At 43.9% G+C, this 25,897-nt stretch overlaps 1 protein-coding gene across 2 annotated transcripts in view; it reads left to right on the top strand.

Annotated features, from left to right (window-relative positions):
- Positions 1 to 25,897, top strand: part of sars2 (seryl-tRNA synthetase 2, mitochondrial) — an 83,913-nt gene that overhangs the window by 28,567 nt on the left and 29,449 nt on the right. For both annotated transcript variants that reach the window (XM_060943724.1, XM_060943725.1), the window contains exon 7: positions 14,878 to 14,983. In XM_060943724.1, coding sequence (XP_060799707.1) covers positions 14,878 to 14,983 — 106 coding nt within the window. The remainder of the gene's footprint in view (positions 1 to 14,877; positions 14,984 to 25,897) is intronic.

Raw genomic sequence — 25,897 nt, 5'->3', positions numbered from 1 at the left:
TTCCGCTATACTAAAAATCTGACTGCAACTCCAGTCCTCCATTTTGAGCTAATTTATCACCATGCCACGTAGATGTGTTGCTGGCCGGTGCAGCAACATGACGGAAGGTGGATTTATGTTGCATTCATAGCCCAAGAATGTTCAAACTGCAATGATTTGGACGTGTTTTGCAAGAAGTTCACGGGCACATTGGGCACCTATGAAGTGGTCTCTCCTCTGCTCTCACATTTTACTGAAGACTTGTACAAGACCTCTGATCTGTTGAGGAGCATTGGCTTGGTGGAATACACAGTATGAAGAAAACAGTGAATGAGTGGAGCAGCCATCTGATTTTCTAAACTGGATATTGCTGCCATCTCGCCCTTATGTGGAAGAAGCGAATGAACAGAACTGAACGAACAACTGAAAGTCAGATTGTTTCAAAACAGTTGGCCACAAGATCAGCCTTCAAGAAGTGAGAACACAGACGGGTAAGCTCAGACTCTCATTTGGATAAAAAAAAAAAAAAAAACCACGTTGCTGTGCATTTAGATTAATACATGTAACCTGTATTGTGTATTTAAGTTACCAGTATAAGATTATTTCATTTGCTTCAGAATGTGATTGTCTCAGTTCATCTGATTTTATTTAATTTAGCCTTTTATGTTTTATCAGTGAAAAATGCATACATGTATGTTGCACAAGCTATAACACCTGTCCTGTTTTTAATGAGAATGAAACCACAATCAATGAAGTCAAATCAGTCTTAGTTGAGCAAGTCAGTCATGGTATTTCTTACCTTCACCATAAATTTGTATTTATATGACTTTGGTCTATAGCTGTAAAAGGCCTCGGCCTTAAAACCAGTTACTGCAGTGACGTCATGCACTCAAGCATGGTTAGCTCAGACTTTGCGGTTGATTTTAACTCAAGTTTTTTTGTTTTTTGTTTTTTATATTTTTTTATTTTTAATTCCCATTCATGCAGCATACAAGAGTCAAGGATGGAGATACTATCCACTCAGAAATTTATTTAAAAATAAAGGTTCTGCGTATCTCTAAGTTGGCTAATTTCCATGTTCAGTGTTTTTTGTGAAGATTGGGGCAAGATTAAGAAACAATCAGCACACCCATCAGCTCTAAATGTAGTAATGTCATTTTCTTTAATGGGGCCACCTTTGACTTGGATGCTACAAAGCTTGTAACAACTTCTCCTGCCTTGTTTTGTTCTTGCAGATGGGCAAGGGCACTATATGCCTTCTCACTAGCATCACAATAAACATGCAGTTTGATTGTCTCAGAGTTTGGCTGGATATCAATTCTGTACCATCTCGGAATGGCCACCAGGTGGAGCTTTGGGAGCTCTGAACACCACTGATCCCATTTTTCAGTCAAGTCCTGTGGGAGTTGCTCATCCCAACTGATTCCCCTTTCCCACGGTTCTTGAGGGCACTTTACTCTTATGGTGAAGGGAGTCAGGAAACCTACGTGATCAAGGATACAGGCTGATGTCTGCAGCACATTTCTGTGTTTTCTTTGCCTTTCAATATGTCTAAAAGTCCCTTCAGATCGGACACAGTCATCTTTCTCTGGTCTCCATACTAATCCCAACACTTTCAACACATTTCCCATTTTGTCTGTTCCAGTTGGATGTTCCACTCCACTTTCTGTCCACTTGGCTCTGAGCTCTAGTGAGTTTGTCACCCATTTACACACACTCATCCCTGCATGAGACAGAATCTCCTTTGCTGTTGTGGTAACTGAGAAGGCCTCATTCACATCACCTGAGCTGGAAATGAAATCAACGTAAAGAGACTCTCTTAGTGCCTGCACTGTCTTAGGCTGCTCTGTTTCATACTGCTTGATATGTTTCCTTATTGTTGCAGCTGACAGGAATGGGCTGGGTGAGACTCCAAATACTACTCCTACTCATTCTCATGATGCGCAGCTCATTTTCACAGTCTTTGGTTGGAGGACCATGTAGCCACAAGAACCTAACAGCATCTTTTTCTTTCTCTGCTAGAGCTATCTGTCGGAAAACCTTGGTAATATCTGCTGTAAAGGCTATATTGTTGAGTCTGAATTTAATTAGCACATCTAGCAGATTTGGGTTAAGGTTTGGCCTGGTCAGTAAGCTGTCATTCAGGGATGGATGGGCAGCCTTCCTTGTGTGATGATACATCAAATACTACTCTGTTTAGCAGTTGCCTTGTCCTCTCGCAGAACAGTGTGATGCGGCATGTAGTATGTCACAGTCCCCGTTTGCTCTGCCACTGGTGTGCTTGGTGTTGCATCTTCACAGATGCCTTGCTGAAGGTAATCCTCTATGACCTTGTACCTTGTGTATAAGGTTGCATCCATTTTCAGTTTTCTCTTGAGGCTTTCAAATCGTCTTTTTGCAATTCAGAAGTTGTCTGGAAAAGCCAATCTGTCATGTTGCCATGGTAATTTGACTTGATGGCGGCCATTTTTGAATGTTGTAGTCTGTTCAAAGTTCTGAAAAGCCTCAGCTACCTCTGGGCACTGTTTGTTCATTGACGATGCCCAGGGACTCCACTTCCCAAAAGGCGTGCAGCTGTTTTGAGATTTGGGTTTCCTTATCTAGACTAATGGAATCAGGAGCTTTATTGTCATACCAGCTCACATTCACATGTTTATGGTATGAAATTAGGACTCAGGTCCCGGGAGCAGTAAATGGACTATAAAATATAAAGTACGAAGTAAAACTAACAGAAAAGAAAATATAAAACTAGACATTTAAATAAGCTAAACAAACTTAAATAAGAAGCCGGTTTTAACATATAGCAGCCTAAGTATGCATGTGCAAGTGTGTGCAAGTATGAGGTAATCCAAAAAGTAGTCCTTAGTATTGCACTTGTGGGTCCTTACTATAGAGATCTTGCAGTCACGTGACCGGAAAGTACACAGCCGCCATCTTGTCGGTCAACAGCACAGCTGAATACTGCTGCACTCGTGTACAGAATGGATCAATTTCAACCGACGGACTACACGGCTCATTTTTCTAATGAACAGATAACTAGATATATGTCTAAAATAAACGATCTACAGATTATTGACCCTTATGGCTTTCTGGATGGAGTTTTCACGACCGTGTCAGTGGATATGGAACTGCCAGCGGAATACCCGGACGTGTATAATTACCTCATCAACTTTCCCTCGCTGTTCAGTGGTGAAGCACTGCGTGCTTATAAATCTCTGGACAGTTTTCTTTACAGAAATTCAGGATTTGTCAGCGACTCGGATGTGGCATCTTGTAAACAACAAAATGATCCTCACTGGATGGGCAAGTCACTTAAGTATTGAGTATAGCACTGACCAGCCGATTATAGAATAAGGTAATTCCAGCTGTAATTTCAAATCGTCCGTCTTGTTTACCTGGCGTTGGAGAGGGAGCGGCTTAGCAGTGGAGGTTTGAGTGGCTGTTTTCTGAGCTTAGTCAACAGGCCGGCTCTGCCTGCAGCCTCGCTTTTGCTCCCGGTGCCGCCTCCTTAGCTTTGCTTCCAATAACAATCCACGGAGACCCCGCTGGTCTCACTATCTCATCCGGAATGTTTTTGTTTTTCCTCGTCCGGAATGTTGTGCATGCGATGGAAATCGCTACAAACCGTCATTTTCTGCTGGAAACCAATGTCCAGTAAGTCCATAAGGTTGTAGTGGATATTGAAGTCCGGTACAGACGAACAACACGCAAAAATACACACAAACATAAACGTGCACAGGTAGGGAGAGCTTGTAGCCGCAGCCATTGTAGTAGAATTGTATATAGTAGGTTTTTCCAGAAGAAAAGGTAGAAGCAGAAGTAGAAGTAGAAGGCAGAATAATGGCGTTTGACCGACAAGGTGGCGTCTGTCACAATCTGGATCGGCTGTGACGTCACATGCAAGTGCTCCATTGCACTTGAGTCCTTAATATTGCAATTGCACTTATAGGATAGTGTTTGTAGTGCACGGGGGGTCGGACTACAGGGCATGGCTAGAGTTCAGCAGTCTGACAGCTTCGGGGAAGAAGCTGTTCCTGAGCCTGGTGGTCTTGCTCCGGATGCTCCTCAGCCGCCTGCCTGAGGGGAGGGGTTGGAAGAGTCCATGTGCTGGATGGGTGGAGTCCTTCATGATGCAGAGGGTCCTCCCCCTGCATCGTGCTGTGTAGAGGTCTGAGGTGGTGGGGAGGCAGCCCCCCATGGTCCTCTGTGCAGCCTTTACCACCCTCTGCAGAACCTTCCTCTCAGCAGCGGTGCAGCTGCCGTGCCACACAGTAATGCAGGTGCAGAGGACGCTCTCCACTGCGCAGTGGCAGAAACTCCTCAGGACTGAGCTCCCAAGCCCAGCTCGCCGCAGCTTCCTGAGGAAGTAGAGACGCTGGTGGGCCTTCCTGACCAGCCGGGAAGTGTTGGTGTTCCAGGTAAGGTCCTCGGTTAGGTGTACACCAAGGTACCTGTAGTTGGAGACCACTTCCACAGCTACTCCTCCAATGTGCAGGGGAGGGATGGGGCGCCTGTCCTTTCTGAAGTCCACCACCATCTCTTTGGTCTTCGTCACATTGATGCAGAGGTTGTTTTCTCTGCACCACTGCACCAGGTGTTCCACCTCCTCTCTGTATCCCGACTCATCATTATTGTTGATGTGTCCTACCACTGCTGTGTCGTCTGCAAACTTCACTACGTGACAGCTGGGATGCCTCGCCGAGCAGTCGTACGTGAACAGGAGGGGGGCTCAGCACACAGCCCTGGGGGGAGCCAGTGCTGAGGGTGATGGAGGAGGAGAAGTTGTGGATCCTGACAGTCTGAGGTCTATTGGTCAGGAAGTCCAGGACCCAGTTCCCAAGTGTGTGACTCAGACCAAGGGTGGAGAGTTTCTGTACCAGGGTCTGTGAGACGATGGTGTTAAAAGCAGAGGAGAAGTCCAGGAAGAGCAGGCGGACGTAGGAGTTTCTGCTCTCCAGGTGGGTGAGGGCTGTGTGGACCACTGATGAGATGGCGTCATCCATAGAGCGTTTTTTCCTGTAGGCGTACTGGTGGGGGTCCACAGTGACGTCGATAGAGTCTCTGATATGTGCCATGACCAGCCTTTCGAAGCACTTCATGACTACTGGGGTCAGAGCTATGGGTCGGTAGTCATTCAGGCCTGTCACTGTGGAACACTTTGGAACGGGGACAATAGTGGCAGTCTTTAGGCAAGTGGGGACGGACGCCAGGGACAGTGAGGTGTTGATGTCTGTCAGCACCTCAGACAATTGGTGTGCGCAGTCCCCCAGTACACGCCCTGGGATGTTGTCTGGGCCAGCAGCTTTGCGGGGGTTGATACCTTTTGAGGGTCTTCCTCACATCCGCTGTGGACACACAGAGGGGCGTGTCACCGGGTAGTGGTGTAAGTCTAGTGCGGGGGGGGGGTCAGGATCCCCGAAGCGAGCGTAGAACCTGTTGAGTTTGTCCGGCAGGGAGGGGTCCCTTGGGCATTGTGCATCTCTGATGCTATAGTCTGTGATGCACTTTATGCCCATCCACATGCTCCGGGGGTCGTTGGAGGTGAGGTGCCCCTGAATTTTACGAGCGTATGTGGCTTTGGACCTGTTGATGCCTGCCGTCAGTTCTTTTCTCGCCACTCTCAGTGCTGATGCCTCACCTGCCCTGAACGCAGCATCCCTAGCTTTCAGGAGAGCTCTCACCTCAGCATTCAGCCAGGGTTTCTGGTTGGGAAAGCAGGTTACTGTCCTGGTGGTGGTGACATCATCAGCACACTTGGAGATAAAACCGAGGACGGAGGAGGTGTATTCCTCCAGGTCCACCTCTCCCTCATATGTAGCTGCTTCTTTGAAGACCTGCTAGTCTGTGCACTGGAAGCAGTCCTGAAGCACAGAGGCTGCATCACTGGGCCACACAGTGACGGTCTTCTTTGTTGGCCTGATCCGTCTCAGCAAGGGGCAATAAGCTGGCGCCAGCAGGATGGAGATGTGGTCGGAGAGGCCAAGGTGGGGGCGAGGAAGAGCTCTATATGCATCGCGGATGTTGGTGTACACACAGTCCAGAATGTTGTTTCCCTGTGTGGGTACGGTGACATGCTGATAAAACCTGGGTGGCGTGTCCGTCAGTTTCACATGATTAAAATCCCCCGCAACCACGTGAAACGCCTCCGGGTGCCTAGTCTGCAGCGAGCTAATAGTTTCATGTAGCTCCTGTAGCGCTTCATTAGCATTAGCACCCGGTGGGATGTAAACAATGGTGACGAACACCGTGGTGAACTCCCGAGGCAGATAGTGCAGCAGACATTTCACTGTCATAAGTTCTATTGCCTCAGAGCAGTAGGCTTTTATCAGTCCACAATTTGTACACCAACCTTCATTCACGTACACACAGAGCCCTCCTCCTTGTAACTTCCCCGACCGGTGGTCGCGATCCGCCCGGAAGAGCTGCAGGCCGTCAATCTGGAACGCTGAGTCCGGCATGTTGTGATTTAGCCAGGTTTCCGTGAGGCAAAGGATAGCACAGTTTATCATCTCTGTGGAAACACTCGGCCTCAGACGTAACAAGTCCACCTTGTTGTCCAGGGAGTGGACGTTGGCCAGGAAGAGAGTTGGAATTGGTGGCCTGCTAGCTTTCAGCTGGGCAAGCGCGCCTGCCCATTTTCCTCGCTTTTGTTTTCGGGCACATCGTTTCCTCTTGCCGGCCGCTCCCTGTACTCTGCTGCGCCACTCCGTTGTCCTCAGGAGCCTCTGTCTTCCAAGTGCGGATTTCAGCTTCGTTGAGATCGTAGTAACCGAACTATCTCTGATGAGCATAAGTTCGGTTGGGCTGTACTTCACACGCTGAATTAGCTCTAAACTAGCACTAAAAATGGCCTCTGAGTAGCTAAAAAAGGGCTTAGTCCCGGGAGCTCGAGAAGCCGCTGCTCTACTTTGCGCCACCATATTTTAATTATAAACATTATAATTTAATTATAATAATGTGGAGGCAAGTGGTGTCTGTTACACTGGACGATGAGACTGGCCCTTGTAAAGCCCACCCAGAGCTGCTTCCTATGGCTACTAGTGTTTGTTATTATCTCTATCTTGCCTGAGACCAGTTGCCAGTAATAGTCTGATCCTATCCTGACAATTGTCTTGACTGCCCTCTAGAGGAAAGTCAGCAAGCTGCAGGCCCTTCTTAAAGGTCCTAGGCAATGGTCGGAGGTAAAACGTAGAACATCAACTTTATTGTCTAGAAGAACGACCCAAAAAGTGAATTCAATCTTACTAGTGTCTAATTTGCACCCTAAAATTGAATAAAACGGTTAAAATGTACTGTTTTCCCCAATTTCCGAAGGTTTGTTTGCATCTCACTTTTGTGCACTTTCACCACCAGGGGACAGTAGTCATGACATCATTCAAGGCAAACTGACTGGGAGCAGCTCTGTGTTTACTTGTGAACCGAGCACACGTGTACGGACTTTGGTCGTGAGAGGTTGTGTAAAATGTCTGATAGCAATTTTGAAGTAGGAACTCTTCAAATTGAATATCGAGAGGTGAAACCATATATGTATGAACCTATGGCTGTTGCGAAGCAATTGGTGAATGTGGCTCAGTGGTTTGACTGTGCAGCGCCAGAATCTGACAGCGACTTGGCCGACTTTGATCGTGGTGACCTCGACAAGACTCGCGCCCAAATGATTTATCCTGGTAGTTAGGATAAATTCCTGCTTTCATCGTAATACTAAATAAAAGCCCTTTTGAAGAATAATTAAACTGCCCTCCCTAGTGGATATAGGTAACGATTACTTGACAGTGCGCAGGTAGGCCACATTAGCCTGCCATCTGCGGCATTATACTATTTATAGCCTACTCTAAGTGAGGAAATATCCCTTTGTCTCATTTCCACAATGATTGATTGTACAGGATTCCTCAGGATTCTTGACTTGTCAATTGCAAGCAAAAGTAAAAATGTTTACCTCCAATCTTTTTGCTTGAGCATTGCTGGGCCGTTTCTTCTTTGACTGCTTGATTTTGTTTCACGCGCACAATCCACTCTCTCTGCCTCGTCTCCTCTTCTGGAAAAAAACAACCCTCTGGCTTCTCTCACACACACACACACACACACACACACACACACACACACACACACACACACACACACACACACACACACTCCATTCTCTCCACCTCATCTCTTCTGGAAAAAAAACAACCCTTTGGCTTCACGTGTACAATCCACTCTCTCCGCCTCTTCTCCTTTTTCGGAAAAAGCCAACCCACTCGTTCCGCCTCTTCTCTTCCGGAAAAAGCCAATCCATTCTCTCTGCCTCTTCTCCTCTCTCGGAAAAAGGTAAAAACTTCTTCCTGAACCGGTCCCGTTGTTACAGCTCACTGCACAACAATAAGGCATGGTTTTTCTTTGGAAATTCCCGAACGCATGTCTGCACTCAAGCTGAACAGCAATGCAAGTAAACGGAAGTGGACTCAGCTCAAGTGGTTTTTGTTTTGAATGATGTCATGTGCCCAGTGGTCACGAAAATAGCCGAACAGAAATTCGCTGTGATCTGTGCTAACTTATTTTAATTATTACTTATTAACAATACTTCTTGGGCCCAGAAGAAAATTACATAGGGTTTTTTAACATATAAAGTTTCAAATGTGCATAAATTGAAAACCTTTGCCTATGAGCTTTAACTCTCTACCCCTTAAAGCAGTTGCTGCAGCCACCCTTGTATATGTATATACTGTTCACCCTGAGAACATATTTACAAGAAAAAAAGTCTAAAGACAAGGTTTCAGACAAGGCATCATATGTTGTCATTATGGGATATACACGGGTTGTCATATGTCGTCAATAAGGGGTAAAGAGTTAAATTCTTCTTGGATGGCTAACCCAGGGATCTTTTATTTCAACACTGCATAGTTGAGGGGTTTCTACTGCCTCAATCTCAACCTTTGACTATGCGCTCCACACATTCTCAAGTGATACTCATGTGCTGTGCCCTTACAGGCTTAGTAGATCCAGAGGTGTTTAGATGCAGTGTCTCTTGTCTAACTACTGGTAGTCTTAGTGCCTTAACAACAGCTTCATGAATGAAGCTTCTCTGGCTGCCTCCATCTAGTAGACGGTGCACTATTTTTCTACCTGCTGGGCCCTCTATCCCTGCTTTGATTGGAGCAATACTATGTTCTCTACATCGGCTTCCATTTTAAGTGTGCTGGACACGGAGCCTACCAAAGTGCCTGTACTGCTACTGTCTATATTGCCACTGTGTGTAACGTTACTCCTAGTGTCTGGCTTTGATTCAGTTTGATCACAAATTGACTAGTGATGCCTGTGACTACACAAAGCACGTGTAAGATTCTTGACTCTGCAGAATTTGGTTGTGTCTTTTTGACCTCGGCACATGTAACATCTGCCTAATTGTCTCAATTTCTCTTTGCGAGCAGCCACTAAATTGTCTGGACAGTTTTCTGGTTTATGGCTAGCACACCCACAATATACATGTCTGAGGGACAGTACTTGCTGTGTGCAGTGCAGTTGCAGAGGGCACTTTTTTTTTTTTTATAATAAAGGTCTGTTTTTGCTGAAGGATGCTGGCTTGGTGAATGATTTGTTACTTGCTGGGATGTCCTCCTGTGCATTGCCTGGTCTGGGAAGTTGATGTGCTCTTTCTCTGCTTTGCACTTCCCTTTGCAGGAATTCAATAAGCTCTTGTACTTTCCATTCACTGCTGGAGTCTGACCTTGGTGGGTAGTTTAAGGCAATGTCCTCTGGTATGAGCTGCAGTAGTACTGAGCAGACCAGGCAGCCATATGCGTCACTGTCTAGACTGCGGATCTGTATTTCACATTCATCACCTTAGCTATCTCGTTTGCTTCCAACTTCGAAGTTCAACAGTCCAGGTTCCTGGGTTTCAGCACCAAAATGTTGATTTAGCTGGAGCTTCTCGGTAATGAGGAGAACGGTTGTAACTTCAAAATTTAACATTTAATCACTAGAATGCTACGGCAAGTTACAGGAGGAGTGCGAACAGTGGACCAGTCATCCAACATCTTGCAGGGCGTGAACAACGTCACTTTTTTTTTTTTTTTGGCTTCCAAATAAAAGCATCTGATTTAACCTAAACCAGGCATCACCAAATGGCGGACCTCAGTCCGGATCCAGACCCAGTGATGGTTCTGTCCGGACCCGTGACCAATGGTAAATTCACGAGATTAAGTAATTTTCATGAAGCATTATTTTGGAATTTGTGGCTATTGACAGCGGGCGCTGCTACTCCAGTTAATACGACAATAGCTTCACTCAGTTGAGCCAATAAAATCGTTAGTTTACCCAGCACGCCACAGCAGAGCAACAAGCAGAGAGGAAGAGGGTTAAGTTAAGAGACAACCAACCGAGACAACATGGCTTGCTCCAAAAGGCGGCAGAAAGTAGACAAGGAAAATCGTTGTTTTAAAGATGAATGGACTGAGAAATATGTTCATTCTTCTGGCGAGCAGTTCAAAATCAGTGTGCCTCATATGCTCCGAAAATGTGGCATTAATTAAAAGCGGCAACGTGAAGCGCCACTACGAAACAAAGCACAGCTCTTTTGAGCAAAGTTATCCCCTGAAGTCCGAGCTGAGGGCACGCAAAATAACCGAACTGCAAGCACAGTATGACAGGTCTACCCGACTCATCACACATACATTTACAGCCCAGCAACGTGCAAACGATGCTCCTTAAAAGTAGCGTGGATTTTGGGGCAACATAAACACATTGGAGTGTGTTCCCTGGTCTAATCAAAGTAGCACTGCACACCTTGACTATGTTTGGCTGAACTTACAGCTGTGAGTCAGCTTTTTCCACTATGAACATTGTCAAAACCAAGTACCATTCTAGGCTCAACAATGAACACCTACATATCTGCATGAGAATGGCACTCCAACCAAGATTTAAATTACTGCAGGTCAGCCACATGCCCGTTTTTCTCATTAAGAAGAGTAAAAGAAGAATTAAAAGAGAAGTTCAAAGAAAAATGTTGTTTGCATTTCCCCCCAAAAAAGCCACTTGTTTTCTGAAGATGTGACTTTTTTTTTTCTTGAAAAGTAGGCCCTCACTTTTTTAGGCTGGGACCTCCTTATTTTAAGAACAAAGAAGAGAAAATGTCAATGCTCTGTTTGCACTTTTTAGTTAATGTTTTTTGAGTTGACTTTTTTACTTGAAGTGTAGGCCTTCAATTCTTCAGGTTGGGACCTATTTAATTTAAGAGAAAAAGGAGTTATTCCACTCTGTTTGCACTTTCTTTTAAATTTTATTCTGAGGTTTGTTTTCTTTAATCTGAAATAAAGGCCTTGAATTTTTTCTGGGACGACTATTACTTATGGTAAAAGAGAGAGTTGTGCACTCAGTTCATTTCCTGCATTGGAAATGAACAATAAATATTGTTGAAACCATATGAAAATGTGGACATGGGGGAAGACACAAGCTGGACTTCGGTTTGGACCTTCTACTTGGACAAAATTTAATAACTGGACCTCAGTGACTTTTAATTGAATACCCCTGACCTAAACCAAGGCATTTCAGAATAAAATTTGTGGCAATACTGAATTATTACTGCAGTTCTTGTCACATTCTGTCAACATCACAACTATACATATATTTTATGCCTTTGTAATTAAACATGAATTAACATTTATCTATTTGTTCAACTTTATTTATCTAATTATTCAAATAACCCTTCTCAGCATTAGCAGTGTTCTCCACTACCTGAAGTTATAGCTCGGCGGTAGTATTGAGTGGCCGTTGCCGGGGGGTTCGTGAGGGGGGTGTCCCTTGCACCAGAAAACTTTGAAATAAGAAACCCCTCAGATGCCATTTCCTGGCATCTAAGTTGCATGTTAATTATTTCGCAAGTAGCTGCTTTTGTGCAAAATCTTCTGACACTGGGAGCCGACTTTACATTTATTTTGTCACTCCGTTACTGAAATGTTTATTGAATAGAATATCTTTGTTTTTAGTTGAATTCTACACAAAATTACCTTTCATTTGAGGTGCAGTATGTGTCTTCTTTCCACTGTACTCCTCTCGGAGGTCTGAGGCAATCGGAGCCACTTAACTGACACGCAGTCCTCTGTCGCCGCACTACACATGCGTAGTGACAAGTGAGCGAGCAAGCGTTAAGGGTCTCCGATTATCTCAGGATAGAAGAAAGCAGAGCCCGGGGAAGAAGGCAACACTCCCAATATGTTGTTGTTTTTTTCGAAAAATAATGTGTTTGTATTGGTGTGGTTTTTTTTTCTTTTCTTTGAAGTAAACTTTTTTTTTTTTTTTGACTGGGCGGGCAAAAATTAAGGCACCTTTGAGTCGGCAGTAATAGCTCTTCTAGCCGTCATGACTCGGTGGGCCGCCGAGTCATTAACGATAGTGGAGAACACTGATTAGTACCTGCCCACAGTGCCAAATGGTTTCTTGACCATATTACTGTGCTTGATTGGCCAGCCAACTCACCTGACCTCAACCCCACAGAGAATCTCTGGGCTATTGTCAAGAGAAAGATGACACACCCTACCCAAAAATACAAACAAGCTGAAGGCTGCTATTAAAGCAACCTGGGCTTCAATAACACCTCAGCAGTGCCACAGGCTGATCACCTTCATGCCACGCCGCATTGAAGCAGTAATTTGTGGTAAAGGAGCTGCAACCAAATATTGAGTGTATAAATGAACATGCTTTTCAGAAGATTGACATTTCTGTATTGTAAGTCCTTTTTTGACTGCTCTTAGGAAATATTCTAATAATTTGAGATACTGGATTTTTGACTTTCATGAGCTACAAGTTATAAGCATCAAAATTAAAACCAAAAAAACGCTTGAAGTATTTCACTTTGTGAATATTGTGAAAGTTTTTTTTTTTTTGTAATATAATTCAAAAAGGGTAGCACGGTAGTATAGTGGTTGGCACTGTCGCCTCACAGCAAGAAGATTCTGGTTTTGAGCCCAGTGGCTGACAGGGGCCTTGCTGTGTGGAGTTTGCATGTTCTCCCTGTGTCTGCATGGGTTTCCTCTAGGTGCTCTGGTTTCCCCTACACTCCAAAGACATGCAGGCTGGGTTAATTGGCGGCTCTTAATTGACCGTGAGTGTGAAATGGTTGGTTGACTCTGTGTCAGCCCTGCTATGATCTGGTGACTTGTCCAGGGCGTACCCCACCGCTCACCCATAGTCAGCTGGGATAGGCTCCAGCTTGCCCGTGACCCTGCACAGGAGAAGTGGTTATGGATAATGGATGGATAATTCAAAATGGTAAACTTTCATTTGTTTTAATATGAAATTAATAACAATTACATAATGAATATAGAACATATGAAAGTTTACCTTTTTGAATTAAATTATGAAAAATTAACTTTTTCATGATATTCTAATTGTTTGAGATGCACGTACGCGTGCTGCATTTCTTGCTGCCTTTGTTTGTGACCATCAAACAGTAAATAGTAAGTAATAATACAGTAAAACAGTCCTATTCGACAACTGTAGTAATCCATATTATATCAAGAACCACTCAACTAAGACAAGAAAAATGACAGTCCGTTATTTTTTTTTTTTTAAATATGAAGTCTCTTGATTAATAAAAATTAAAGGGAAGAAAACCCATTTTATTAGGTGTGTCCAAACTCTCTCTCTCATCTCCTCCACAAAAATCGGAAATCTACTATCATGATATTATTTATATTAACCTCTATAAAGTGTGAGGTTCTATAGCATCTGTAGACCATTATAAGGCCATGGTCTGTTTAATGTTGCCTCTAATCCTGTGGATTTAAACATTGGCTTTTTATTTATTTTTTGGTGCCTCATTCCTGAGTGTGGAGTAGCACTTTCCTTTGAACCACTCATACTTTTGAATTTTGAATACAGAGGAGTTCAAACACTTCAGAAATGCTTTCAGTGTGAATTCACTTGGTTTATAATTACTAATCACACAAGGTCTGGTCCCCCCTTCTGTTTATTAATCATACATTGAAACATGGAACTTGCTTTCTAGTCTGTTTCATGCAGCAGTGCCAGACACACACTTTACGTGGAAGTATAAATACTTTTTAAACATCAATGTAGTAATTACGGCATAGATTCTGTGCAGAAGTACACTTCTGTCGGTCTTTCTCTTGAGGCTCAGTATGCCACATTGCACTGTCAGCATCAGGATCTGTGTTTTTGTGACATGATGTGCATTTGCGATTTTACTATGGACCAGACAGCAAACATCAAATTTAAACCGAGTAATCGGCAACGGAGGTCCTGGAAGCGCTTCAAACCTACAGCAGTGAAACAATGAGTTGAGCGAAGCATTTTGAGTGGTATTCGTGCGTCAAGAAGAGCAGATGAAGTTCTCCAGCGATGTTCTGTGCTTCTTGAAGCACAAATGCCACTCAAAATGCCTTGCCTGGCTTATTGCTTTATTGCTGTAGGCTTGGTGAAACATTTCAAGGGTCTCTGTACCGATCACAAATGCTTGTGCATATGACAAATGCGCGCACACGAGTTTTCACAAAAGCATATGTTTTATAAATATTTTTGTCTAAATAGATTATCAATTAAATAATGCAATGATCTGTACAAAAATTGGTTGAGTTATAAATTGTACAAGCTACAAAACACTAGAGACACCAATGGTCTCTGCTACTTCCTTCTAAGCTTTGTCTTTGTAATGTCTCTACAAAGTGTGAGAGTGGGGAAATAGTGAAATGTCTTTCCACATATCATTGAAGATCTTTTGAGTCAGGTGCTTTGATATGTTGTTTTACTGCATCATATCTAATTTGCATATACTTGAGAAAATCTCAACTTGCTTCACCTGTTGCATTCGTGCTTGCAAGTGTGAACACGGGTAAATTCTGAATTTTTTTGTTTTTGTACTGTGTCCCCTTTTTTATTTAAAAATTTTTTTTTTTTTCCCAGACGCCTTGCTCATGTGTCGGGTCACAGGTCGTACTATCTGAGGGGAGCAGGAGCCCAGCTGCAGATTGCATTACAGAACTTTGCTCTCGACCTCCTTCAGAAAAGGGTCAGTGTGGCCTGTGGGATAAAGTGAATGCTTAGACTGTTGAGTACTCAGGATCCCAGCATGCAGTATTTTTTTTTTTTTTAAATGGAAAAAACAAAAAACTTGTAGTTTGCATTTGCATAACCTAACTGTGCCTCATGTGTACTTGTGGTCTAATTTATTTGATAGTATGTTAGGGACATTATAGATTTAAAAAATTGAGCTGAGGTGGGGGGAATATTCTAAGAAAAAACTCAGCAGTTCTGAGATTCAAGTTGGACATTTACGAGAAAAAACTCGGATATATTCTGTGACTATAGTCATATATTTGCAAGACAAAATCTGACTTTATGAAGGGGGGGAAAAACTGGACAACACCTATGCTCTTTCTGGACAGTAGTTCAGCCCACTAAGTTAGTAGCAAAACTGGAAGATTTAGGGCTACCCACTCCCACCTGCAATTGGATTCTAGACTTTGATAGAAAGACTGCAGGTGGTTAGGGTGGGGAACAGAGTATCAGCACCACTGAGCATCAGTACTAACACCCCAGGGCTGCTGCCTCAGCCCCAGACGGTTTTTTAAAATTAATTAATTAATTAATTTATTTTTGGTCTGCACACTGACTGTATGTCCACCTGTAAACTCCGCTACATTTTCAAGTTTGCAGATGACGCAACCATCCAAGGAAAACTAATCGCACCATAGGCAAATGGTGGATGCAAAACACGCCTATGGGAAGAAAACCAGTCTTGTCCTCAACACTGCCAAGACCAAGGAGCTAATCCTGGCTTTCAGGAAGAAAGTGCAACCTCTGTGGATAAAAGGCACCCAGGTGGAATGGGTTGACTGCTTCAGGTTTCTTGGCTTGCACATCACTGACGATCTGAGCTGGTGAGAAAACACCTTGGTCATCTTCAAGAAGGCTCTGTTTCAGGTGACTGAAAAAATCTGGCCTGAGTCATCCGCTTCTTACTCAGACCAACAGAGGTCTTGTGGAGCGTGTCCTCACCAGAGGTATCACTATGTGGCATTTCCGTACTTGGGGAGAGGAAGGCCTTTCAGAGGTCTATTAAAACAGCAGAGAGGATCATAGGAACTCCCATCTATGGATACATGTTCACACACCACTGCAGAAACAAATTTCAGGCCATTCCCAAAGACCCACATCACATGTTTAGAATAGACCCCGAAGCCGTTTGTTTTCAGGATAATGGCTGGCTGATGAAATTATTGGCTGGCTAGCTGACTCAGCCAAAACCTTAATGGCTGCTGCAGCCACCAAAATGTTTATGGCTACAAATGGCTGATACTGTTTCTTCACGCCTATGGTCTACGTTCAATTGATTATAAGATGCAGTGTACTGGTTACACAGATACATAGGCTATTTCCACAACACAGTTTGGTTAAAAAACTGATTGTACTACAACAAATGGTGTATTTATGATAGCATTTATTGATTATAAGTTATTTATTTATTACATTTATTTATTATAAGTACTTAGATGTATTATTATTATTATCTCTCTCTCTCACACACACGGGTCATTTAACGTGAAATCATATTTACCACAGGTCCCCTGGTCTCTTACTTCATTGTAAATATAAATCTAGCAAGATTGTAGTTCAATGCTAATAATAAGCTAGTCTGGATTGTTCGAGGAAGGCATCTAGCGATCTACTCTCACTAGCAATGACCAGTGAAGGACTGGCAGCTATCTTACTACGATGAAAGTAGAGTGGTGGAGTACTTTTTTATTTTTATCAAATCTCGAAGTATGTGAAACAAACAAAAAAAAATACCTTTACACTTTCCCTCAGCAGCGGCAAAGAATGCAGCCATCTCGTCGATATCGGAGTCGATTGATGCTCAGGGTGGGTTCCCGGGTTCCCCAGTGTATCGTGGTAACGGTGTGAGGGGCGGGAAGCCAGACAGGTAGTCACAACGGCAAGCTTGTGGTGGCTCTCTGTGCTGTGATATCAGTTCTATATCTCTACAGTGTATACTTCTCTATTGTGTTACTACTAGTGTGTACAGTTGATCATGTTTATGTCACTTTTCTTGTAGCTCATGATGTGGATAAACCCATTATTTGATGTACACAATTCTTAGTGGCTCAGCCAAATTTTATTAGATAGCGGCTCAAATTGGCTTACAAAATTATTGGCTGGCGGCGGCTCAAATTCTAAATGGCGGTTTTAGCGGCGCCTGGCGGCGGCTTCGGGGTCTAGTTTAGAAGCCCCAGACATCAGCTAAGATACTATTGACCAGAGATTATCAGAACAAACAGGAAACCCTTCGGGAACAGTTTCTTCCCAGCAGCTCTCGGACTGCTCGTAACGGATATTCAGGATAGAGTGAAATACCCTGCACCCGACTAAAACCCCTCTAACACTGCGACAATAGACTGACCTCACCTCACCCTCATGCACACAATCGCGTTGTTCATTATTATTGACGTACTTTTTGTATCTACTTTTTTTTCCTCTTGTATTGTCTTTTGATCACTGCTTTTATTTTTTATAACTTGACTGTGAGGTGTGCACAAGAATTCCAATGGTCCTGTGCACCTGTACCTGGGCAAATGGCAAATAAAAATCTTGATTCTTGGAATGTTTTTAAAAACAATGTTCCTCAAAGAAAGATAGGAAGGGATTTGGATGTTTCACCCTCTATGATACATGATGCCATTAAACGATTCAAGGAATCTGGGGGGAATTTCAGTGCGTAAAGAGCAAGGGCACAAGCCTAAGCTGAACACCTGTGATCTCCAGTCCCTCAGATGGTTATGCATCTATAGCTGATAGAACCACATGGGCTCGTGATTACTTTACTTTAGCAAACCTTTGTCAAGCACTACAGTACAGAGTTACATTCACAAGTGCCAATTAAAACTTTACTGTGTAAAAAGGAAGCATTATGTTAACTGTGCCCTTAAGCACTGTCTACTTCTCTGGGCTTGGAGGCATCTGGGATGGACCATCACACAGTGGAAACGTGTATTTGCGTCAGGTGAATCAGTATTCGTGGTCGGACTAATCAAAATTGGACACTGTCAGAATTAGACCAAAAATGAAAAGGACCATCCAGACTCTTACCAACAGTAAGTCCAAAAGTCAGGGTCTGTCATGGTATGGGATTGTCTCAGTGCCCTTGGCAAAGGTAACTTAAACTTCTGTGATGGCAGCATTAGTTCAGAAAAGTACATTGAGATTTTGGAGCAACATGTGCTGCCTTCAAGACGACATCTTTCCCAGGAATATTTCAAGAAGCCAATGCAAAACCACATTATATACACATGACAAAGAATATGGCCATATGGCTGTGGAAGAAGAGTATCTATCCCCAATAGAGAATGTGTGATGAATTTCTAAATGAAAAATGTGACAATGGCCCCCCCTGCTGTTGCACACCTTGGAACCTATTTATAGGAAGAATGGGACAAAGTAACATCTGAAACACTTAATTACTTGGTGTCTTCAGTCCCTGAACATCTTTCTAAGTGCTGATGACACGAACATGACTCTATGCAATTTCTTAAATAAACTATACAACATGGCAAACATGTTAGATTTCTGTTATAATTACGTGAAAAGAAGCTGTTGTTGCGCAAATATCCAACTTTTAATTGCACAGCGCAAGAAAACTGGGTCCGTGGCTCGCGGCCATGTTGTGACGTCAGCGGAAGAACACGGCTGTTCACTGGCTGTTCTATTCTGGTTCTACTCAATGGAAATGGCGCATGAAAACGCCGGTGAACTCTCTAGTGCTAGCTCTTCCTCTTCTGGGAGTCTAGAATTGTGTTGATCTCTTCCGAATAGAATCTATGAAAGCCTACCCTCTTTACCCTTTGCCTCTTGTTGCTAGGCGGCAGTTACATGAAAGCGGCAAGCTTTCACAAGCAAATACATGACTATCACGCTGACTTTATGATTACATTTATGATTATCATGTAGAATCTATAGCTCTACGTACCTTTATCTTATGTCGTTTCATAACACATGTTCTGACAGACAGGAGGACTGTCTTTGGATCCGGCATAGCTACTAGGAGACCCCCTCCGGAATACTGGCAGTGTTGCCAGATTGGGAGGAATCCTGCCCAGTTGAGCGGTTTCAAGTGCATTTTGGTGGGTTTTGAACATATTATAAAACCCACCCACCAAAATGCACTTGAAACCACTCAACTGGGCGGGAAACCTCCCAATCTGTCAACACTGTGTAGGCACTGCTGATGGTAGTAACACACGTTTGTGCTGAACTGAACACCCAAGAGATTCTTTTAAGCTGGGAAGGGTGTCAAAACAATCCAAATCGAAGTGTTCAGAGCACAGGACAGATGTAGATGTTGGTGAGGGCTCCCACTTGTCACGAGTGCGCCTGACTTGCTTCACTCACTTCGCATGCAGAGAGAGAGAGAGAGAGAGAGATAGATATATATATATATATATATATATATATATATATATATATATATATATATATATATATATATATATATATAAAAATGTGTGTAATGATCAGCTGGATAGTACAGTGGTAATGCTCACTGACTACGATGTGGGAGATCGGGGTTCGAATCCCGGTCGGGGCAAAACATCATCCAGTAAGGGCCCTTAGGCAAGACCCCTCATGATATATCAGCCTACCTCAGGAATGAGTGAAGACATAACTGATAGTCATACCGGCTCAGACGTCACCCGGGTCAACAAGGTCTGCGTCAGTTGCTAGGGAACCAGGGCAAACTGATGAGAAATTGGCTACTGGAGCAAGACATCGATGGACGAGGACAGAAAATACGGATTTGCTGGAATGCTACTATACAAGCAATCCCAGAGAGAGGGGATACATGCAGCGAATGTGGGACCATTGGATACTTTGAAACCCACAATCAAGGCTAACAAAGAAGCAGCTATTAGCCCAGTGTTCCGACATCCGTAATCGAAATCTACTATCACAACTAGAGATTAATGAAATACAACAATGCTACGGCAAGGGGGAGCTAGGAAGACAGGTCAGCGGGGAGATGTCCTCATCATCCCCACAACCAGAGATTGGGTACCAGGCCCCAACAGCTAACAGCCTCAACACAAGAGCTGCTGACCTGAGAAGGAAGATCGTGACCCAACTGGAAACCTGGAGCCCCCGACGAATACCGAAGCTGAGTTGCCAAGTACCTTCAGAAGATCTACTAGTAGATGTGAATGCTGCTCTGAAGACAATCTCCACAAGAACCATCACTGAGACCAACAAGCTGATACACAGTACAGCAACAGTAATCATGGAGATGCTTGGACACAAGGACTAAACATAAACAGTATCGACCATGGAAGAGACGATTAGAGGCCAAGATAAAGGCAGCACGGAGAGAAGTTAGCCAGCTAGCTGAACTACAGAAAGGGAACATGGTGAATAAAGGGGCACCCAGGAAGTACAACTCACTCTCCATACCAGAGGCACTCGAAACTGCCAAACAGCGACTAACAGCTCTGGCCACCCGGTTGAAGAGATACACCAAGGAGGGAGAGGCCAGGAGAATAAACAAGCTGTTCTCCACTGAACCAGCCAAGGTGTACTCTCAGTGGCAGGGGAACAACAACCGGTCAGACCCACCAAGAGCTGAGGTGGAAAAATACTGGAAAGACATATGGGAAAGAAAGGCATCACACAACACCAATGCCCAATAGTTAGTGGACCTAAGAGCTGACCACAGCAACCTCCCAGAACAAGAACCAGTAACCATCTCAATGGCAGACGTCCAATGAAGAGCTGGACAGCACCAGGCCCCAATATGATCCATACGTACTGGCTGAAGAAGCTAACTGCACTCCATGAACGCCTAGCAGCACAGATGAACCAGCTGCTGAGGGATGAGACCCACCCAGAATGGCTAACCCAAGGCAGGACAGTCCTAATCATGAAGGACCCCCAGAAGGGACCATCCCATCCAACTACCGGCCAATTACCTGTCTCTGCACAACATGGAAGGCCCTGTCAGGCATCATTGCAGCAAAAATGAGTAAGCATGTGGCTCAATACATGAGCGAAGCACAGAAAGGGATTGGCAGTAACACCAGAGGAGCCAAGCACCAGCTACTGGTCGATAGAACAGTCGCCCGAGACTGTAAGAAGAGACAGACCAACCTGTGCACTGCCTGGATTGACTACAAGAAAGCCTACGACTCAGTGCCACACACATGGATACTGGAATGTCTGGAACTGTACAAGATCAACAGGAACCTAAGGACCTTCATCCAGAACTCAATGGAAATGTGGAAGACAACCCTAGAGGCCAACTCAAAACCCATTGCCCAAGTCAACATCAAGTGCGGCATATACCAAGGAGATGTGCTATCACCACTGCTGTTCTGCATAGGCCTGAACCCCCTCAGTCGAATCATCACGAAGAGCGGCTATGGGTACCAGTTCCGTAGTGGGGCAACAGTCAGCCACCTGCACTACATGGATGACATCAAGCTGTATGCCAGGAACGAGCGAAAAATAGACTCGCTGATCCACACCACCCGAATCTACAGCGATGACATAGGGATGTCATTCGGATTGGACAAGTGTGGCCGGATGGTCTCAAAGAGAGGCAAGATGATCCGGACTGAAGGGATTGACCTACCAGAGGGCAACATAGGTGATATCCAAGACAACTACAAGTACCTTGGCATCCCACAGGCTAATGGAAACCATGAAGAGGCCACAAGGAAGTCAACCACAGCCAAATACCTCCAGAGAGTAAGGCAGGTCCTGAAAAGTCAGCTGAATGGTAAGAACAAGGTCCGAGCCATCAACATGTATGCACTACCAGTCATCAGATGTTCATTCGCTGCATGTATCCCCTCTCTTGTATGCTTGTATAGTAGCATTCCAGCAAATCCGTATTTTCTGTCCTCGTCCATCGATGTCTTGTTCCAGTAGAACAATTTCTCATCAGTTTGCCCTGGTTCCCTAGCAACTGACGCAGACCTTGTTGACCCGGGCGACGTCTGAGCCGGTATGACTATCAGTTATGTCTTCACTCATTCCTGAGGTAGGCTGATATATCATGAGGGGTTTTTGCCTAAGAACCCTTACTGGATGATGTTTTGCCCCGACCGGGATTCGAACCCCCGATCTCCTGCGTCGTAGTCAGTGAGCGTTACCACTGTACTATCCAGCTGATTATATATATGAGTGATTCCATGCTTATGGGTACTGAAATGGGGACATGAACTTTATTTTTAAAAATTCACCTAAAACCATTTCTTTTTTTACCATCAGGTCACAAAACATGTAATCTTTAATGAATGATGTGTTAAAAGATAACTTTAATTTTCTGAGATGTAATAAAAACATTTATATGCCAAAGTCAAGCCTATGAGTTCCAAAATGATGTCTGTTACATTACTTCAAATCAAATCAAGTTTATTTGTACAGCGCTTTTAACAATAAACATTGTCGCAAAGCAGCTTTACAGAATTTGAACGACTTAAAACATGAGCTAATTTTATCCCTAATCTATCCCCAATGAGCAAGCCTGTGGCGACGGTGGCAAGGAAAAACTCCCTCAGACGACATGAGGAAGAAACCTCGAGAGGAACCAGACTCAAAAGGGAACCCATCCTCATTTGGGCAACAACAGACAGCCTGACTATAATATTAACAGTTTTAACAGGTATAACCCTCAACTGTCCTCATGGGGCCGTCCTTCACAGGAGTGGGGCGATAAAACTCCGACCAGACACAGGGCACCAGGATGGATCAAGCAGGTCCGAGGGGCAGAAGAGGCCAGCATCTCAATCCCAGGATCAACATGTAACTCAGAGGGACAGATGGGGGGGGGGAGGGGGGAGAGAGAGAGAGAAAGAAAACACGTTGTTAGGTATGCCCTAAAAATGACAAGTATTAAATCTGTGTGGTAGACATCATTCCAAAATGATGTCTGTTACATTACTTCTGTTACGATTGTCCATCTCGCGTCTGTTACAAATTAATTACAATCGTAACAGAAGTAATGTAACAGACATCATTTTGGAACTCATAGGCTTGACTTTGGCATATAAATGTTTTTATTACATCTCAGAAAATTAAAGTTATCTTTTAACATATCATTCATTAAAGATTACATGTTTTGTGACCTGATGGTAAAAAAAGAAATGGCTTTAGGTGAATAAGTTCATGTCCCCATTTCAGTACCCATAAGCGTGGAATCACTCATATATGTATATGTACAATACTAATAATGACAAACTGAACACCTGTCGCATCAACAACAAACTGGTAAGTTAGGAGGAAAGTTCTTTCGCTGACGTCATATAGCTCCTCCTACTCTTTCATCTCCTGGGTGCTACAGCCCCGTCAAATTTGCCCAAATAGCTGCGTTTTTTTTATCATAACTTGTAAAATAGGCGCTTTCGTGAATTAATATATGGCTCATCGGGAATTACTTTTTGTTATAAAACATCGCCAAAGATGTCAAAAATGTGTCATCAGCACTTTAAGTGTCATGAGAAGGAATTGCAACATTGCAATGTGGTAACGGTTTGGCTATGCCAATTTTTTTTTGTGTGTTACAAGAATCAAAATCTAGGCTTTATTCTGAAAAACAAAATTTATGAGGTAAAACATCAAATATGTGCTGTTTTGAGTGCAGTACAAGTCAAAGATTATAAGCAAATTGTTTTCAGTTTTAAGTTCAACACCTGTGTGTGTGTGTGTGTGTGTGTGTGTGTGTGTGAGAGAGAGGTATTACATACATATTGATTGCTTCATCTTGACAGACGCTAGCCATCTCACTGTTCCTCTTCATCTGCGCTCGCAAAAGATGATTCATGAACTGTCATTTTCATCCCTCTTTCTTCCATATGCTCGAAGATGGCTCTTCAACCCAGCAGATGATCTACAAAGTCTCAAACATGTGGCGTATAAAATCCAATGTCAGGACAGGGTTAACGTCTGTTTGTGTGACTGACTGATTTCCTATGGACTACCATATGTCGTTTCAGACCAGCTGTTGTTCTGCAAGTCCTCCCACACACTCCACATGTTCTTTCATTAGGTCGTGCAGAGAGAGGGTTTATGAATGCACAATCCTTGTGCCCTTTTGTGGGATTTCATGATTGACATAGCCAGCCTTCGAAAGGAGAGTGTGACCACAGGTTTCACATATCCAACTTTTGCTGTCATTCCTAAGTGCTCACACATGTCCTTTTCTTAAGTTGCACTTGAGCTCAGCATGCTTCGCTCTTTTCGTTCTCGAAAGCTTCAGAGCCTGTTCTTATACTTTGCGACCAGTCTGAGCAACTTCTTGTTCTTCCCAATTATCAATAGGTATATTGAATACTTTCAAATTGTTCTTTTATACAGTCTTTATACCGCTTCTTTGGCTTATGCTGTGGATGTTTTCCAGTCATGAGTTCTCCATAGAAGAGTTGCTTCAGGAGCCTGCACACAATGTGGCCCACCCAGTGTAGCTGACTGGTTATGATAAGAGCCTCCACACTTGAACATCCTGAGAACCTCAGTGTCAGAAGTCAGAGATTGCTATTTGATGTTCAGAATGTGCCTCAAACATGTTTGATGGAACCTCTCAATATGTTTTGGATGACTTTGGTGTGTTGTCCAGGTTTCGGATGAGTACAATAGCGCAGTCCGTATGCAGGCCAAGTAGACACTGACCTTTGTCTTGATGGAGATTCCTCGATCTGACCATACTCTCTTTTCAAGTTTGCTGAAAGCTGTGCTTGTCTTTTGAATACGCAGGTGCATCTCTGCATCTAAAGATCCGTTTCTCGACAAGGTACTACCCAGGTATACAAAGGTGTCAACAACATCCAATCGCTTTCCATGTACAAGGATGTTTGGTTGAATGTATGTAGCACCAGGTGCTGGGGTAAACATAACCTTTGTCTTTCTCATCTCATCTCATTATCTCTAGCCGCTTTATCCTTCTACAGGGTCGCAGGCAAGCTGGAGCCTATCCCAGCTGACTACGGGCGAAAGGCGGGGTACACCCTGGACAAGTCGCCAGGTCATCACAGGGCTGACACATAGACACAGACAACCATTCACACTCACATTCACACCTACGGTCAATTTAGAGTCACCAGTTAACCTAACCTGCATGTCTTTGGACTGTGGGGGAAACCGGAGCACCCGGAGGAAACCCACGCGGACACGGGGAGAACATGCAAACTCCACACAGAAAGGCCCTCGCCGGCCCCGGGGCTCGAACCCAGGACCTTCTTGCTGTGAGGCGACAGCGCTAACCACTACACCACCGTGCCGCCCCACCTTTGTCTTTAAGCTTATTTTCAATCCAAACATGTCACATGCAGAGGAAAAAAGATCCATTATGTCCTGCATGGCATCTTCATTGTGGACGTAGCTCTTTGGTGACCAATGCAGTTGTTCTCTCTGGCCTCTTGGATTTCTCTTGGTCTAGGACAGTCCTGACATTCCAACAACAAATGCGGAGTTTCATTCTATCCCGTATAAAAGTTTTGGTAGTTTTCTTATGCTTATCCCTGCTGATTTGAACTGCCGTTAGCTGCAGTAAACTAACCAGCATAAATCTGATAGGCAATTTTTGGTGCACCTTTTCTACCGCCTTCCCATCCTTTGGGTGAGTAGTCAAGTTTATTTGTATAGCGCTTTTAACAATAAACATTGTTGCAAAGCAGCTTTACAGAATTTGAATGACTTAAAATATGAGCTAATTTTTAGGGATGTCCCGATCCGATCACGTGATCGGAAATCGGGCCCGATCACATGGTTTCAGACTCGATCGGAATCAGGCATTGCCTCCCGATCAGGGATCGGCTATATATCTATATAATATATTCTCATTTTTAACACATCAATAGCTATGCGTTGGCACAGAGTGAGACCAGACCTCTTGTCTCAACACAGCAACATCAACGCGTGCGGCATGACATCACTTTGTAGC

Source organism: Neoarius graeffei, chromosome 17 (genome assembly GCF_027579695.1).
Source record: "Neoarius graeffei isolate fNeoGra1 chromosome 17, fNeoGra1.pri, whole genome shotgun sequence".
NCBI classification, from domain to species: domain Eukaryota; kingdom Metazoa; phylum Chordata; class Actinopteri; order Siluriformes; family Ariidae; genus Neoarius; species Neoarius graeffei.
The sequence above is the reverse complement of the archived record's forward strand: the minus strand, read 5'-3'. Positions and strand labels throughout refer to the sequence as shown.